At 40.1% G+C, this 17,483-nt stretch overlaps 1 protein-coding gene across 1 annotated transcript in view; it reads right to left on the bottom strand.

Moving 5' to 3' along the window:
- Positions 1 to 17,483, bottom strand: part of LOC136877787 (uncharacterized) — a 144,250-nt gene that overhangs the window by 72,250 nt on the left and 54,517 nt on the right. Inside the window, exon 2 of the mRNA XM_067151994.2 lies at positions 1,337 to 2,185. Within this exon, the coding sequence (XP_067008095.2) occupies positions 1,337 to 2,185 (849 nt within the window). The remainder of the gene's footprint in view (positions 1 to 1,336; positions 2,186 to 17,483) is intronic.

Genomic DNA, 17,483 nt, shown 5'->3' with positions numbered 1-17,483 from the left:
TTTCCTAGAAAGAAGACTATACATTGGACAGGGTGACTGCACCAAGAGATAAGGAAGGTAATTATGAGCTGAGTTTTTTGAGGAAATATGGAAAGAATGTAGGGACGAAATTTTTGCATCCTCACAACCCTGATATGGCATCTGTTTCATCAAATAATACCAAGAGGATTTTGTCTGAGGCCTTCGTTTCTGCACTACAAAGAGGCAGCAAGCATTTATTTTGTTAGAAACGTATTACAGACTCTTGAATATTCAATAATTAGGCCTATAATTTTTTATTTTTTTTTTTGCATAACTATAGGAATTTTCTTTGAAACACTTGGCTTTTCCTTTATTATCATAGTTGTTGAACACCTACTGTAGCAGCTACAGAAAGACCAAATATGTTCATTTTAACAACATCAACAATCATCAAGTACGTGTGAGTAATGTTTATATATTTGTCTCATTGTGTACAAGCAGGTGCCCCATTATGTATATCATACGTGGGATATAATGAGACAAATATCATTTTTAGGGAAAGGGAGGTTGTTCTCATAAGGTAAAATAATAATGAATTTTCAAGGGTTTACTTCTAGAATAAAAATGGGCTCGTATTTTCCTAGTGTAAAACCATAATTTTTTTGTAATACGTAATTTTTTTAAACTGACATGTAATTTCTGTCTTGTTACTGCCCACCCTCCCCTATATCTTATTGTGCAATTACATGGATTTTGAAAATGACATTTAACTGAGAGCCCCATTGATATACATGGTCCACTGTAAAAGATTTTGGTGCCATGTGACCCCAAATTCCTTTTATTTGGTCTGTGTGTATCAATATAAGTTACAGTAGAACAAAAATCTGTTCTGATACATCATGCAGATGATTAATAAATTTCTTTCCATGTATTGTGACCATTATACGCAAATTTGTAAAATATAAAAAATCCAGAACAGACCTGGCACTGGAAGTGTTAAATATGGTATACCTTAAGTCTACCAGCATGCAGCTGGCATGTCACTCAATAACCTTTCTTTTCGAGAAATGTTGCCCATATTATCTGACGTCCAAGTTATCGAGAGTTTACGATATCTTCTTAACGTCTGTTAACAGTTTATAGGAAGAGGAATTAGGGACTCAAATAATTTACCAAGGGAGATGTTTGATAAATTTCTTCTAACTCTGATATAATTTAAGAAAAGACTGGGTAAAAAACTAATAAGGAATCTGCCACATGGGCGGCAGCCCTGAATGCAGATCAGTGGTGATTGATTGATTGATTGATTGATTGATTAATAACATCATTACAACTAATAGTAATAAAATATTATTAAAATTGCAGATGTACATACCATGCCTGCATCTTCATCCTCATCCTCGCGTTCTAGTCTCAACAGTTCCAGCTCGTCTTGGTCGATGTCTTCCTCTGCAGCTGTTGTGTCGCTTGCTCCTACTTTATTTCGCCGCCGTCCTCCTCCGACACCAAGTCCTATTGCTCCTGGTGTCTGGCCCACAGGTGGAACATGGTGGTTCATCTCGTGTACCGTGAGACTCTGCTTGATGTCTGCCGTAAAGTTACAGAGCGAACAACGGAATGCACCATCTCCCGTGTGGTTCTTATAATGTCTATCGAGATTCCACTTGTAAGGCGTACGGAAGTCACAGAGATCACACTTTATCATAGGCATGGAGTGGTACTTAACATGTTTGGTATAGCGGGCCCGCATGTGTGTCACATAATTACATTTAATGCACCGAAAGAACTTCTTCTTGAGGTGAACCAAATGCTCATGGCGTGTCACTAATGTCTTGCTCTTGCTGGTGAAAGTACAGAGTGAACACCTATATTCGCCGTCGCCATCTTCTTCTTCCTCCTCTGGGGATGGAACAGAAGGATCGACAGGCGGTGGTGGCGGCGCGGGTGTCTTCTTGACCTTGAGCGATGACGGTTTCTTGGTGCGGCCTTTGCCCATCACATGCACCATGTGTACATGGCGCTGTAGTTTCTGGCTGTGCTTGGATGCATACAAGCAGTGAGGACACTCGTAGATGCGGATCTTCTCCTGGTGTTCGTCTCTCAAATGGTAGAGGTAGGAACGCGGGTTTTGAGTGTAGTAGGTGCAATGGGTGCACGTGTAGTTCCGCTTGATCTTGCACTGCGGCAGCAACAGGTCGTCCAACTCGCCCTCCTCTTCCATCTCCTGCAACGACAACGAAACACAAGAATCAACTCAACTCACCTGGAGACAATCGATAAGGTTGTTGAATGTGCCGCCACGCGGCTGGCCCAAACAATCAATAGCTCCTCCGGTAGCAGCGCGCGAGCTGCTTCCAATTTTATCTCGAGGGGCCGACACCGCGCCGCACTGCCTAACAATAGAAAGACAAGCAACAGCAGCCCACCTGAACTAGATGGAACCAAGTGACCAAATCACATGTTTCGTCATCCTGCACAGTAGACAGAGAAAGAATTGGAAATAAGTTCCTTTGTCTTTAACAGCCACATTCTATAACCTGAACAGGCCTTCAAAGCAAACATAAAAGAAATAATTCGATTTTCCAGTAATTCTATAACGATAAGCAAGGAAACAATAAGAAGACTACTGCTGGAAGCTAAAGATCATTCTCAACGAAACAACCAATACAATCCTGAAATGGCCATTATATACTAGATCATTCCAGCATGTTAGCACAGCGACTCAATCGAAACAGGTTTACTTCTTAAATCAGTGTTACAGATTCCAACAGGTAAAGAGGATTTATAACATTCATAAATCACCGACTGACTCCTTGGCTGAATAGTCAACGTAGTGTCCGGCTCAGACGAGTCGCGGGTTTGATTTTAGGCTGGGGCTTTTAACCGCATTTGATTAGTTTCTCTGACTCAGAGACAGGGTGTTTGTGTTTGCCCCAACACATTTCTCTTCATAAACCACCATACTATCAACCACAATAGTGAATACAGGAAGGGCATCCGGCCGTAATACTGGACCAAGTCCTCATTTCCTCCACAGATCGCACCTACGACCCTCCAGGATGTGGGAGAAGCAGCAGAAGTGGATTAAACACCGAAAGAGCTAGACTACCAAAAGAGACAGAGTAATAAACTCATTTCAGCTGAAGACAGTTTACGGTATTAGACTCCATTTCATATCAATTTTATTAAGGCTACCCTCCTTCTAACGAGGAGCAAGACCCATATTCGAAGTACTGAGATAATAATAATAATAATAATAATAATAATAATAATAATAATAATAATAATAATAATAATAATAATTTATATCATCATCTGGCCTCAGCTACCATGCGTAGATGGCAGAGTAGGGCGATCTGCGGCTGAGTTTTTAATCATTTTGTCGGGTAAACATCAAATGTATCGCCAGAGACTTTTTTGCATGCCTACATTACACGAAATGGAGTGTCGAATGGACTATCCGCCCTTCAAAAATCCGACTACCTCTGCCAGGTTCGAACCTGGGATCTTGGGTCCCAAGGCCGCTGATCCATAGAGAGAGAATGCTGAGGTATTATAATCGTAGATCCAAATAAAGTACACTTTTCTGGAACTTCAGTTATTCGTATTATTCTCCTTCCATCCGACCTTTACCAGTTGATTTACGATAGCAAAGAGTGCCTCCTGTTCTGAACAGAACACACTGACGACGTCTTGCAACACATGTTTATTCAGTTGCTATATTCAGCGTTCGTCTCGGTGTCAAGGCAGTATGTGTATGTGTGTGTGTGTGTGTGTGTGTGTGTGTGACAAAATACTTCATTTTTTGTTTTCATGTTTTCCAATTTTTTTATAAATATTGGCTATATATAGACCTATTTAATAGCGAGAACACAAGCACTATTTATAAGAAAGATCCTCATCATATCAACGCATCTGTCAGTCTGTTTGTTAATAACTTAGATAGCACCTTCCCCTAAGAACTCTTCCGAGTTCGCTAGACAATTAAACGGAATAAGCTCTAGCCACTGTAGTGAATACTAAAGGACATCGGTTTCTAATTCTTCTACGATCATCTTGATATAGACAATCATACGTTGTTACCATGAGAAACACTATAGGTACCCTACCGCATCTTCGTGTACCTACCAGACTCCATTCAAGAATTCTACAGCGTAAAAAGTACCGATGGCCTGCTATTAGTATGGTAATACAACGTTAAGTGCAATACTATAGGTATCTGAAAATACAATGACTGCGGTTAATATAGATAATTGGATTTAAAAACAGTAATTCTTCATTATTTAATGATATGAAGTACCTCCTACTCATACTTTGCTATGCTAATGCAATAAACCTTCTTATTACTTGATCTTAGCCTAGTAATAAGTTGCGTATCGTAGCATACGAGCATAAGAAACTAAGAATTAAGTAAACTAGAATACGGTGCGATGGAAACCTATCAATAATGTAATTCATAACCGTCTACAAAGAAAAGTTCATGTTCCTCACAAACCTTACAATGAGATAAAGCCTTAACAAGATGGTCGACTGTGAGGTCAAACATATGACATTTCCGGTATCAAGTTTCATTTCGGCCAGACGTGTCCATCACGGTATGGCTGTGTACAGCATTCCTAACAGGGAAGACGAACATAGGGACTTCATCAGGTCATCGAGCTATTTTAGTCTACCCATCTGGATACTACTTAGTACATTGTCTGTGACCTTCAAGCGTCAACATTCAGGCCTACAACTAAATTACAACCGATACTTACAAGACTGAAGCGAAGAATAGCGATCTCTCAGTTGGAGGTGATCAATAAAGCGAATACTGCTTTCCTTAGACGTACAGTAACAAACTGGATCACTGACTGAACACGAACGAAGAGATACGCGATGAACGCTCGCCCATCCCACACTGCAGTGACTGAAAGGGCAGACTTCCAGCTGCGTCATCTTCTACAGAAGGTACGGTGTGCAGTGGTCGTGCGAGGATCTGTTGCAACTGGGTTCGACAAATAGGCAAACAGCTGGCGAGAGAAATGCAGTAGCCTCGCAATATAAAATATTTAAAGTAATGAGTTAAACTAGTTCCCATTACACCTCATGCTTGCGGGCGCTTGAGAAAATTTTAGGACAAGTCGCATCCAACGAAGATATAGGAGGCACCCTATGGGAAGCTATGACGCCCCCAGTTGGAAAGATTCTCGAGATTCGAATTACAAATCTCTGGTAGATTCCTTCCTTACTCCCGAGAAAAAATCTCAAAAGAGCAGAGTTGGCAGGATGTTACTGATTATGGTCATTTGGAGAATATATAATCACAGGGCACTAATATCTAGTGGGAAGGGATCGGACCACTTCAAGGATGAGGAAGTAAAAAATGTAAGGCACTCTAAAGTAGGTCTTTAAGATAACGTTAAAAAAACTAATCGGAAGAGAGCAAGAGTTAACCAAAGGAGACAGTATAACTTTGGGACAACAATATGGAAGTGGTGGTGGTTGTGATAGTTCGTCTTAAGGGTACCTGGACGTGAAAAGTCATTTTATATCACAGTTTTTCACTTCTTTGAATAGAGTAAGGTTTCCTGAATCCAACAATATAGGCTAATATGTGTATCTTCTTGGAATAAAAGTGTATTTTAGATGGCTATTTTAATATAGCGGAACCACTGCCAGCTGTCAGTTAACATTACATTTCCGAAAGAGACACTTAAAAAAATGTAGGTACATGTTTCTAATGAACCATAATAGTTAGAGCAGTCAAACTCAGGAAACTTATTTTAAGTGCCTGAAAGATACAAGCAAAACTTGTAAAAAATCCCCGAAGTGCACGTGGTATAGCAGTAACTACCTCCAAATATGTTAGGGAAAACATATTTTCTTTTCCAGAGCAGATTTCGATTGGGCAAGATATTTTTTCGATACACTGGTTTTCATTGTTGGTACTAGTGTTATTAACTTGCACAAAAAGATTTATGGCTTAGTCATAAAGTCTTCCGTGGACACTGCCCCGAAAGTTGTGGCAGAAATTTGAATTTTTAAATGTGATTTGTTGCTATCTGTGTCCCTATTGATGAACAAAGAGAGAGATTGTTGACGTATTATTTCCTGATTGATGTTAAAAGGTGAGCAAAGTTTGGTAGGAGCCTACTAGAACGAGTAGTATCTCAGATATGTACCTGCAAAAATGGGGCTTGAAATATGTAGGTTTCACGTCCAGATGCCCTGAACGACGCGGCGTAACGTACCTATTGCGAGTAAATTCTGCCCCATAACATATGTTACTGCAATGTTTGTTGTGGTGTGTGTATTTTACCATTAACTGGAGCTATTGTTAGAAAGGAGGCAATCTTGACCTTCTAGAAAGTAACATCCAGGAATCGACCTGGAGTAACTTACAAAGAAGGAAATCCGAAGGACTATTTCAAGGATAGCTAATAGCAGCAGAGTATTTAAATCTATTTCTAAGACTGTGAAGTTAAGCCTAGTTAAAATTAAGGCTCTGCGAGCCATCAAGTGACATAGTATTTTAACATAGTATTTAACAAAGTATTTTAGGGTTATATTTTAGAATACCAAAGAATAAATCAGAAAAAACTTGTTTACGGCAGACTAAGCAAGGTGAAGTATCACTTAATATGTAAATGTTTGTAAATGAAATAAGAAATAGGCCTATTGATTATCCTCAATCTATCGTTCGACTATTTCGGAATATAATAACAGAAGACAATTATGAAAGTTCTCAATTAGGTTACAATCTATGCCGCCATTTTTCTGTAAATTACTTTTCCGGTAATTTTGTTTCTGCAGTTCAATTACAGACGTATTCGCTACCGAATATTTTTCCTTCATAGCAGAGAAACAGTCAAATTTTATGAGCCTATTTAATGTGAGTCATTTACTAACTCATATATGTAGTGAAAAATTAACACGTTCCGTTTAATAAGGAATCTCTTATGGTAAGGCAAACAGGCTGTTTAACGTCACTAATCATTGGGGTTTAATACGAGCAGAAAAAGAAACAAAGACGTACAGATATTTAAGACAAAGAAAATAGGATGTTTTTAGGCTATGATTATTTCGTCATATCCTACATAAGCCAGTGATATAGATGGATAATGAAAGACAAAGTAGCATTACGCTTGTGTGGATGAGAAGAATGTAACAGAATTCACACATAAATGCACCTACTTTTAAAATATGAAATACAACAATGTACAGTATATTAAAAGAACGACAGGATCAGTTCCCTGTAACGAACATTCCCGGCTGTGAACTCCAGAATATGGACTTGATCGAGGTCTAATGAGTCCACTCATCTTGCCAATCAAAAAGGTGAAGCAGCACATACTGTAAATATATTCCTGCCCTCCGCCTTCTGCAGGAGAGGACTTCAGAGGAGGTCCAAAACACTAATCTCGATATGTCTCTGTTACCGTTAATTTTGCAGGAAAATTGCTCAACACAAAACTGATTTAGAATACATTATTATTTGTATACTTTTTTCTTCTTTCTTCCGATACAGTGAAAAATAGGGGAAATATCAGTGGCAGCCGTCTGAAAGAGTCTAAGGGCCGATAACCAAAACTATGGGGATCATGCCGGCAACGTTTTAAATGCTATGTACATCCACCCGTAACTTTTTTAATATTAACCTGATAACGGGTTTTTATACCGGAAAGAATATATCAAATTGTGAGAAAGATGAAATTGCGCAGAGGCAGAGAGAGCCAGGAAACGACAAGCCGCTGATAGGGAACTTTCGACGTATACACCTCAGAATCTCAGCTTTCAGCAACAACATGAGGAGCGACAGAGGTGTTATCATGCACATGCTAAATGCTAGTTTCGTCAACAGCGGGTACTGACATTACAAACTACACGTTTTGGATATGAATTTAAAGGATTCACTATGACAATATTTCCCAGAAAATATGTAGAGATCTAGAGTAAAATCTAGTCAAGACAGGCATCGGAAGTCGGTGTGACTGGCTTCCCAATACCATCACGAACTATTTTCTTTCCTCATTTCAACAAACAGTAATAACAGGAAGGGAGAATATAACATCGGTGGATTAATAACTTATTTTATTTTATTAGCTTTCTGAAAATTATCAAGCCTGCCACAGGGACAAAGCATAACAAAGACACAAAATATTGTTATACAATTGCTGATAAAAGATAGGAAAACAGTAGAAGAGATTAAAGACAATAATACATTGTTATGTAGAATGTAAGTGATTTCGCAAAATCGCGACAGATCCCTTAACTGCAGAGATTGGAATATCTTTTATGGCATTATTAGGGATGCCTAGCAATTTGCAGGTCTTTACAAAAAGGCTCAGTATTGTTCCACGAACACCCATCATCAATCCAATCACCTCAATATATTCAAGGTTATACTTGTTTTTATAGCAGGGCACTGTAGGTTTGTACATAAGTGAAACAGTTCAAGTACCTCGGACAAATATTGACGGATGATCTTCGGTATCAAACTGAAATCAGGAGTCGTATAGCTATGACTAACAGGCATTTCACGAAACACAGATTCTGATATGTCAGCGTACCATGCCACTCAACAAGTGAAGACATATGGCCAGTTGCGATTTACGTGGTGAGACCTGGACTCTGAACAAAGACGACATTAAGAAATTACAAGCGTTTGAGATGTGGTGCTGATGCTGTTTCGAGAAAATAAGGTGGGCACAGAAGACGATGTGCTAAACTGAACAGCTGATCAACCAGATCCAGAGGAGAAAGTCGTCATAGGTAGACTTACCAGATTTTAAGGTCAATAAGGGACACTCGACATATTTTTAGAGGTGGTGTTGAAAGCAGACTTGCAAAGAAACTATGTTTAAATAAATTAGAGAAAATCATTTCTCTACGTGTTAAAAATTCGAAGAAAATTACATTAGCATTCACATACATAATTTTACAAAAAGCAGCAATCACAAAACTTTGGTTTGTGATCTGCATTTCACTCTTTATCAAATTTAAACAAGGTTTGTTTCTTCTGTTGTTGTATTTTAGATTATTCAAACTTATGACTGTTCAGTACCCATAAACTATCTCGAAACACGCATATAAAATTTACATAATTTAGACAGTTTGAAAACATGAATAATATTTGTCCATAGGAAGAGGAATTGGGTATTGGAATAATTTATCAAGGGAGATGTTTTATAAATTTCCGACTACTTTGAAATCATTTAGGAAAAGACTACGAAAACAACTAATAGGGAATCTGCCACCTGAGCGACAGTCCTAAATGCAGTCCAATGGTGATTGATTGATTGATTGATTGATTGATTGATTGATTGATTGATTGATTGATTGATTGATTGATTGATTGATTGATTGATTGATTGATTGTCAAAAAACTTAACTGGGGGAGAATCTAACTCCTTAATTTTTGTTGAGAATATTTTTTAAATGCAAACTTAAGTCACAACATGAAATACGGGACATTTTAACGTCCCGTAGGAAGGTCGTTTGGGATGCGATATTTCCTCCTCGAGTGTGGGAAATCCCGTACGGGACCTCTGGCAAGTCTAGTTGTGACCAAGGCACAGACTGAGACATACCAGCCTGTTGATCGATGTACACGCATGCACAGAAATGGTGTCCCGACATAAACAATCAACACTGCCCCACTCCAGTACTGAAAAGGAGGGAGAGGGAGTGAAGGGGTGTATTGAAGGTCACTCCAGTACTGAAAAGGAGGGGAAGAGTGAACGGATAGCGCTGAAGGCACTGTGTGTGTGTATTGCTATACAAAGACTAACTACAATATTATAGGTTGTAGTTGGTCTTGGCTATACACCCACCACTGTACCCATTTCAATCACAATAGTCTTGTAGCGGACTTTCTACCTGCAGCAATGCGCTAAGCGAGGAGGTAGGGGGACGCCTTGCTTTGTTTACATATGGAGACCATTTCTGTGCATGTGTGTACAAGAAGGTAAACTACCTGTAAAAAGCCCTCGTAGAAGACCAAAAAACCATACTAATGAAGTCCTTCTTCATTGGTACATACCTGAAGAAGTATGAAGACCGAGCTTGATAGCTGCAGTCGCTTAAGTGCGGCCAGTATCCAGTATTCGCGAGATAGTAGGTTCGAACCCCACTGTCGGCAGCCCTGAAAATGGTTTTCCGTGGTTTCCCATTTTCACACCAGGCAAATGCTGGGGCTGTACCTTAATTAAGGCCACGGTCGCTTCCTTCCCACTCCCAGCCCTTCCCTGTCCCATCGTCGCCATAAGACCTATCTGTGTCGGTGCGACGTAAAGCAACCAGCAAAAAAAAAAAAAGTATGAAGAGGCTAAAAGGACAGCTCAAAATAGATTCACGTGGAGGAAACTTATCCTAGGGACAAACCAGTCAAGACAATACACATGAAAATAACCCAGTAATAATAACAAACGGTAACAAAGATCTAGCAGAATATGATTTTTTTAACTAATCGGGGTCGGCATTATATATATATATATATATTTATTAAGTCCCGTTTAACGGCCGGATGCCTTTCCTGACACCAATTCTATGTGGAAGGATGCACTATTGCGTGTCTCTGTGATGGTTCGCAGTTTGCAGTGTAATGCACTGTATCCAGACACGGCTTACAAAGTAGCATCCAGGTAATGTTTGTGATTTCGGCATTGAAGTTGTGTAACGAAACATTTTGGCGACTATTAGTCAAGGAGGCGGAAGTTCTATCTCTCACGCTTCATTGCTGGAGAAAAGGATTAAATTTCTGAGTTTTAAATGAAGTTTCAAGGCAAGGATATACTGTTATGTTATGAGAAATAATAACTTTTTTAAAAAACCAGAAGGAATCCAAATTTCAGGAATACCGTATTATGTGGCTTGTTCTATTGCTGTTCTGTACATCAGTTCCAACCAGATTATTTGAGTTAACTGCCACATATGAGTTTTAGAATATCACCCACTAAATATTTTGGAATCTTACATATTCCAGAGACTATCAGAAGTTTTAACAGTGTTTTACATCATTTCCTCCTGGTAGCATAGGGGAGGAGGAATAACGTATGTTTCTGGGTAAGACCATTTTCTAGTGATGACTAATGCAGCTGAGATATCAGCTCACCAGGCCTGGTATTCCTATTGATCACGTTTACTGCCATTCAATACAGCTCAGATACACCTTACCTTTAGTGCCAACAGAGCATACGGAAATTGAAGTCGATATACAAAGGCTACCTCAATAACGATAAGCGCGTCCCATTATTCCTTCCATATACAACTCAAAACAGTTTTTAAAAATAATAATCTTGCATTACTTAGATGAGTGCTCTTCTAAATACAGAGCCGGTAAACTTATTTTATTGGATATTTCATCATAATATACCGGCCCCGAGATGAACGGGTACCGAGCGAGTTGGTCTGTAACCATAAGCTTGCATTCGGCAGATTGTGGGTTCGAAAACCACTGTCGGCAGCCCTGAAGATAGTTTTCCGTGGTTTCCCAATTTTTTTTTGCTAGTTGCTTTACGTCGCCCCGACACAGATAGGTCTTATGGCGACGATGGGACAGGGAAGGGCTGGGAGTGGGAAGGAAGCGGCCGTGGCCTTAATTAAGGTACAACCCCAGCATTTGCCTGGTGTGAAAATGGGAAACCACGGAAAACCATTTTCAGGGCTGCCGACAGTGGGGTTCGAACCTACTATCTCCCGAATACTGGATAGTGGCCGTACTTAAGCGACTGCAGCTATCGAGCTCGGTTTTCCCAATTTCACATCAGGCAAATGCTCGGGCTGTGTCTTAATTAAGGCCAAGGCCAATTCGTTCCCAGTCCCAATCCTAGTTCTTCTCTATCACATCGTCGTATTCCTGGTATTCCTATGCTGAGGTTGTGCCTTAATTAAGACCAAGACCGCTTCCTTCCTTCCATCCTTCTTGCACTCCTTAGATTAGAGTTCTTCTATGTTAGCGCGACGTTAAACCAGCAGCAAAAAGAAACCACTTGGAAGACTGAGATCCATCAGGGTTGTAGCGCCGTGGTGGTGGAATGGGGGTGGGGATGGTTCATTACGTAGATTAATACACATGGCAAAGTGATCACATTCAGCTCATTAATGACATCGACCCGGAAAGATGGGTGCTGCCCAGCCAGCTATCCTGTAGATATTAGAGGGTCATGTCTATTTCTTCTTCTATCCCTATCTTCTGGATCGACTTCAAATCTGTACACTGCTGTGAAAGCCAATGGACGTCGGATCTTGTTCAGAAGCTGTTTCCATGCTCGCACGATCCATGGCCGTAATTCTAGCATTGTCAAGGTTGAGTCTGTGGTAGAGCTGTAAAGAACGACGTGCAGACTGGTTCAAACTCATTTTTAAAGAGATGGGTCTCGTCCAATATTTCGAAGTCTATACTCGTTCAAAGCTTCTTGCTGCCGACGGTGGGATTCGAACCCACTATCTCCCGAATGCAAGCTCACATCTACGCGACCCTAATCGCACGGCGCGGTACAGGGAAACCGTTTCGACGTTGCCGCGATACATTTAAAGATTCGTTCCACCTATCATGCAGGTAATAATTTCTTTAAACAAATAACAAAATACCGACTTTTATTTTTTCAAACAACCGGGCTGAATTGCTCAGACGGTTGAGACGCTGACCTTCTGGCCCCAACTTGGCAAGTTCGATTCTGCCTCAGTCCGGTGATATTTGAAGGTGCTTAAATACGTCAGCCTCATGTCAATAGATTTACTGACACGTAGAAGAACTCCTGTGCGACTAAATTCCGATACCTCGGCGTCTCCCATAACTGTAAAATTAGTTACTGGGTCGTACAACCAATCACATCATGCATTGTTTTTACAGACAGAAGTTCAAGGGAATATACAGTACTCCACTGGCGAAATAGTTAACAGTTTTTGCAATGTTGATGATTACTGCTGCTCTTCGTCAGGGCTGAATTTAACTACAACAGCGTCCATGGCCCAAGAAATGTTGCGCCCCTACACCATTTCCAAAAACATTGGTAGGATGTGTAGCCTACAGGCCTAGAAATGAGAGTAATCACCAGCTTAGTGGTTTCAGTCCATTAGCAAATTGCCCAGCTCCTTGGCTGAATGGTCAGGGCCTCGGCTTCGATTCCCGATTTTAACCGTAAATGGTACCCCTGGCTCGGGGACTGGGCATTTGTACTGTCCCCATTCCCGCAACTCATACCACACACACAACGCTACACTCCAGTACAATAAGACGCAGTTTACCATTCGCGCCAGATGCCGCACACCCTCGTCGGAGGGTCTGCCTTACAAGGGCTGCACCGAACTAGCAACAGCCACATGCTTATTTTCTTTAGCAAATTTATTTGTGACATCTTCGTAACCCCAATAGTTAAATCATTTTAATTGGCAAGCACAGCGTTGGTGCGTTTGAAACAATTGTAATTAAAAAAAAAAAAGTAATTCATGCAAAGGTTGGAAAAGATCTTTTACTTGGGCTGTTTGAAAGAGGAGTACATCAGTGTATCTTCAAAGCAATGATGACACTTCGATATGTCTCAAAGATGTTTAGTGATAAGAACGTTTAAGTAGTATGTGTTGTTGTTTGGGTCATCAGTCCATAGACTGGATTGATGCAGCTTCCATCCCACCCTATCCTGTGCCTAAACTTTTCATTTCTATGCAACTACTACATCCTACGCCGGCCCAGTGGTGTCAAACCGAGCAAGTGGCTGTGTGGTTTGGGTCTCGTAGCTATCAGCTTAGATAGTGGGTCGTCGAAGCCCACTGTCGGCAGCCCTAAAAATAGTTATCCGTGGTTTCCCATTTTCACACCAGGCAAATGTTGGGGATGTACCTTAATTACGGCCACGGTCGCTTCTTTCCCAATCCTAGCCCTCTCCTATCTCGTCTTCTCCATAAGACCTATTTTGGTCTGTGCGACGTAAAGCAAAATTGTAAAAAAAATAAAAAATTTTTAAAAAAAAATTAAAAAAATGTAATACAATTTGTCAATTTTCTAGCTGGAATCTACGGTTGCTCGTTGGCAAAATGATGCTGTTCTGCTTAAATATTAATTACTAAAAATAAATTATCGTAGTAAACAAATGCAAATCGGCATACTACCATTCGTCGAGTAGTCTTGACAGCACCTTGGTCATGGAGAAGACTGTCATTTGATGCGACGGTATATTGCTTCGCGTCTCCTAAGATGATTTTCGCAACAAAGAACAGAACAGGAACACGGGCATGAATATTATCCATAGAAAGCTTTCAGTGTTCTCTTAAACCAAGGCCTCTCAGACGCCCAAAATCTCACGCGTGCAAACTGAGGCGCAGAGGTCCTGTGCATAGTGCATCGGTTCCACTCGACTCGGCTCATACCAGCGCGTCGTCTCGGTGCGACTCGGCTAAGCTCGGCTTGACTCGGCTCGGATTTGGAGCGCTACGTAGCAAGTGAGGAAGAGGGAGACAGGCGGACCGAGCGAGGCAGACGTGGGGAAAGAGAGAGACAGCGCTATTGCTCCAAATCGAGGAGTGGAGGTCTGCACTCTGGTCTATCAAGCGAAGTCGTCTTTTGCATCGTGCACCGCATAATGCACTGGAGCATGCACCCTGAGAGGCCCTGCCTTAAACTTGTGAACATAAACTTTCTTCAGCTCATCAGAGTTATTTCTGACAATGAGGTCAATGGAGCCACCCAGGCTCATTTTCGTTTTGTCCGGGGTACTGGATGCCCTTCTCGACGCCAGTGATTCTTGAGATGAACATTTCGATCCAGAATCGACCAGGATTCGAACCTCAGTCTTCCGCATGGGCAACCAGCAACTAATCCACTGGGTTAAACACGCTCCTGTTAAACGTTAATTATATAGTATTTATTTATTTTATTTATTTTGATTTTAAAACTTTCAGGTTTTTGTAACGTTCGTCGGACCTACTACGATTCCGAAACTATAAGACATATTCTGCATCAAAAGGATGGCGAGTTTCGACAAATTAGGACCATGAGGATATCCAACAAGATTTGGTGGACGTGTGATCAGGATGGACATGGTCAGAATGACCAGAAGAGTACGGGATAGAACGGGCAGAACGAGAGGAAAGACGGGAACCAAGTCGGTTGTCGAACTGAGGAAGAACTAGACTGAGATGCGGAACAGGGTAGAAGGGAAGAACAGGGAAAATAAGTACACACCAACCAAATATGTCGGAGTTCAACGACAGAGAAGGGTACGGAGGCAGGGTAGAGAAGCAATAGTGGAGGAGACAAGGGAAGAGGATACTGAAAATCTCAAGAGGGAGAGGGATAGAGAAGGGAGAGGATGAAGAGGTCCTGTGAGGAGAAGACGAAGAACTACGGAAAAACGGACCTATCCGTGGTCCTAAAGAGGCCGTAATGAAACGAAGAGGAAGAAATATGCTGAACAACAACGTGGACCACGTTATTTCAACCGTTTGCATCCTTGAGCTTTAATTCTTTGCCAGTATTCCCGCATTCGCTTTCTGCGAGCCTCCTTTCTTTCATCAGTCCACTTCTTGCCTGTTTTCAACTTCGGCTTTTCTTGGAATCGCTGGTATGCTCGAACTTTCTTCTGGAGAGGAACACGTTCCTGGATGTCTTCATGTGTGATCCCTATTTCTTGAAGGTCTTTTTCAACTTCGGTGAACCAGGGTCCCTTGGTTACAAAGTAGGATAAGATCCGGTTGGTCAATCTCTGCGCGCTCATATTATTATTATTATTATTATTATTATTATTATTATTATTATTATTATTATTATTATCATCTTCTTCTTCTTCTCAACCTTAACTGAATGTTAAAACTATCGATAAAGCAGCATTTAATCTTATTACACGAAAGAACAAAAAACTGTATTGCTGAAATGCGGTATGGGTTCCTATGCATAGACACACAATTTTACTTTCATAATTGCACAGTCACATCTCTATGTAGCATTTGCTTCATGCTAAAACGTGTCTGGTATCCAGTACTACAGTACCATCAACGTTGAGTAACTGAATTTCAAGCCATATGATTTGTAGTATGATCCTGATTTAAATTTTGGCAGGATATGTCCGTACGCATTTCAGAGAAATAATTACATTTTGCGACATGAGAATCAGCAAGCACAGAATCAGGAGATTTACGAATAAAAGCCAACTGGATATGACATGTTATGCGAAAGAATGAATTATGAAATATTATTGAAGGTCAGGTAGAAGGAAAGAGAGGAATAGGAAGGAGGAGGATAAAGCTATCAGATGAATTTAAAAAATGAAGGAAGATGACGTATCAGCAGCTAAAAAATAAACTGGCGAATTTTCTTTAGGCAGAACAAGGGACCTGTCGTCAAACGGAACACGCATTATTATTATTATTATTATTATTATTATTATTATAACAGAGAGGGGAGAGTCCATCGTTGTGTCGGATGTGAAATAATAGTACATGCGATAGATAGCCTTGTGTAAATGTCGAGGAGTTGTATGTGCACCTTATCTTTTAACGTCCAAAGCTTGACCTTGGTGGCGCTGATATTTTGAACATTAATATTACAGAAAGAGCTGATACTGAGACAGGCGTCTGTTACAGCAGGTGAGGAGGAGAAGAAAATGAAATCATCAAAATGTGTCAGTGTAGAAGAAACCATGAGGGGCGCGATAGCCAAGTGACAGGGCCACGAGATTCTCATCAAGGAAAACGCTGTTCGAATCCCAGTCAATGCACCAGATATTTTTGAAATGAAACGTCATGTACCTATGGTTCGCTGATTTCACGGATAACTGTAAGTCTCATGGCTATGAACACGATATCAACAAGCATGCCTTTTTGCTATACTAAAAATAAGGATGAATACATTTTTCACAAACGTCCAGTTATCTCCGCAAACCTCAGTTCTATCTGATACGTTTGCATAACAAAATTTGCAGAAAATATTTGTAATAGTTTATGTCCCGTGCATTTTACTGTGTAAGCAATCATAACGGAGCTGCCAAGTCCATCTACGGCGAGCATCGCTCACGTGAAAATGCCAATAACCCGGCAGAGATGGGTAGTACAACTAGTTCAGTTATTATACTACTACTACTACTACTACTACTACTACTACTACTACTACTACTACTACTAACAACAACAACAACAACAACAACAACAACAACAACAACAACAACAACAACAACAACAACAACAACAACAACAACAATAATAATAATAATAATAATAATAATAATAATAATAATAATAATACATTTTTATTATTAGATTAGATTAGATTATTAGATTAGATTATTATTATTATTATTATTATTATTATTATTATTATTATTATTATTATTATTATTATTACTAAAATGTTCCAAAATACTACTTTTCTCTACTAACCCACCAAGAGAATGCGATTTTTACGAAAACCACGATTAGGAAAGAACCAATGAATTGACATTTTCAGCAAATTATAAATACAGAATGGTCGGAAACAACGCGAATTCGGTATATGAGCGTTATAGGGTTGATCACACAGATAAATGATTTGCGCCATCGTCATTTTGTCA

Source organism: Anabrus simplex, chromosome 7, assembly GCF_040414725.1.
Source record: "Anabrus simplex isolate iqAnaSimp1 chromosome 7, ASM4041472v1, whole genome shotgun sequence".
In the NCBI taxonomy this organism is placed as follows: Eukaryota; Metazoa; Arthropoda; class Insecta; order Orthoptera; family Tettigoniidae; genus Anabrus; species Anabrus simplex.
The sequence above is the reverse complement of the archived record's forward strand: the minus strand, read 5'-3'. Positions and strand labels throughout refer to the sequence as shown.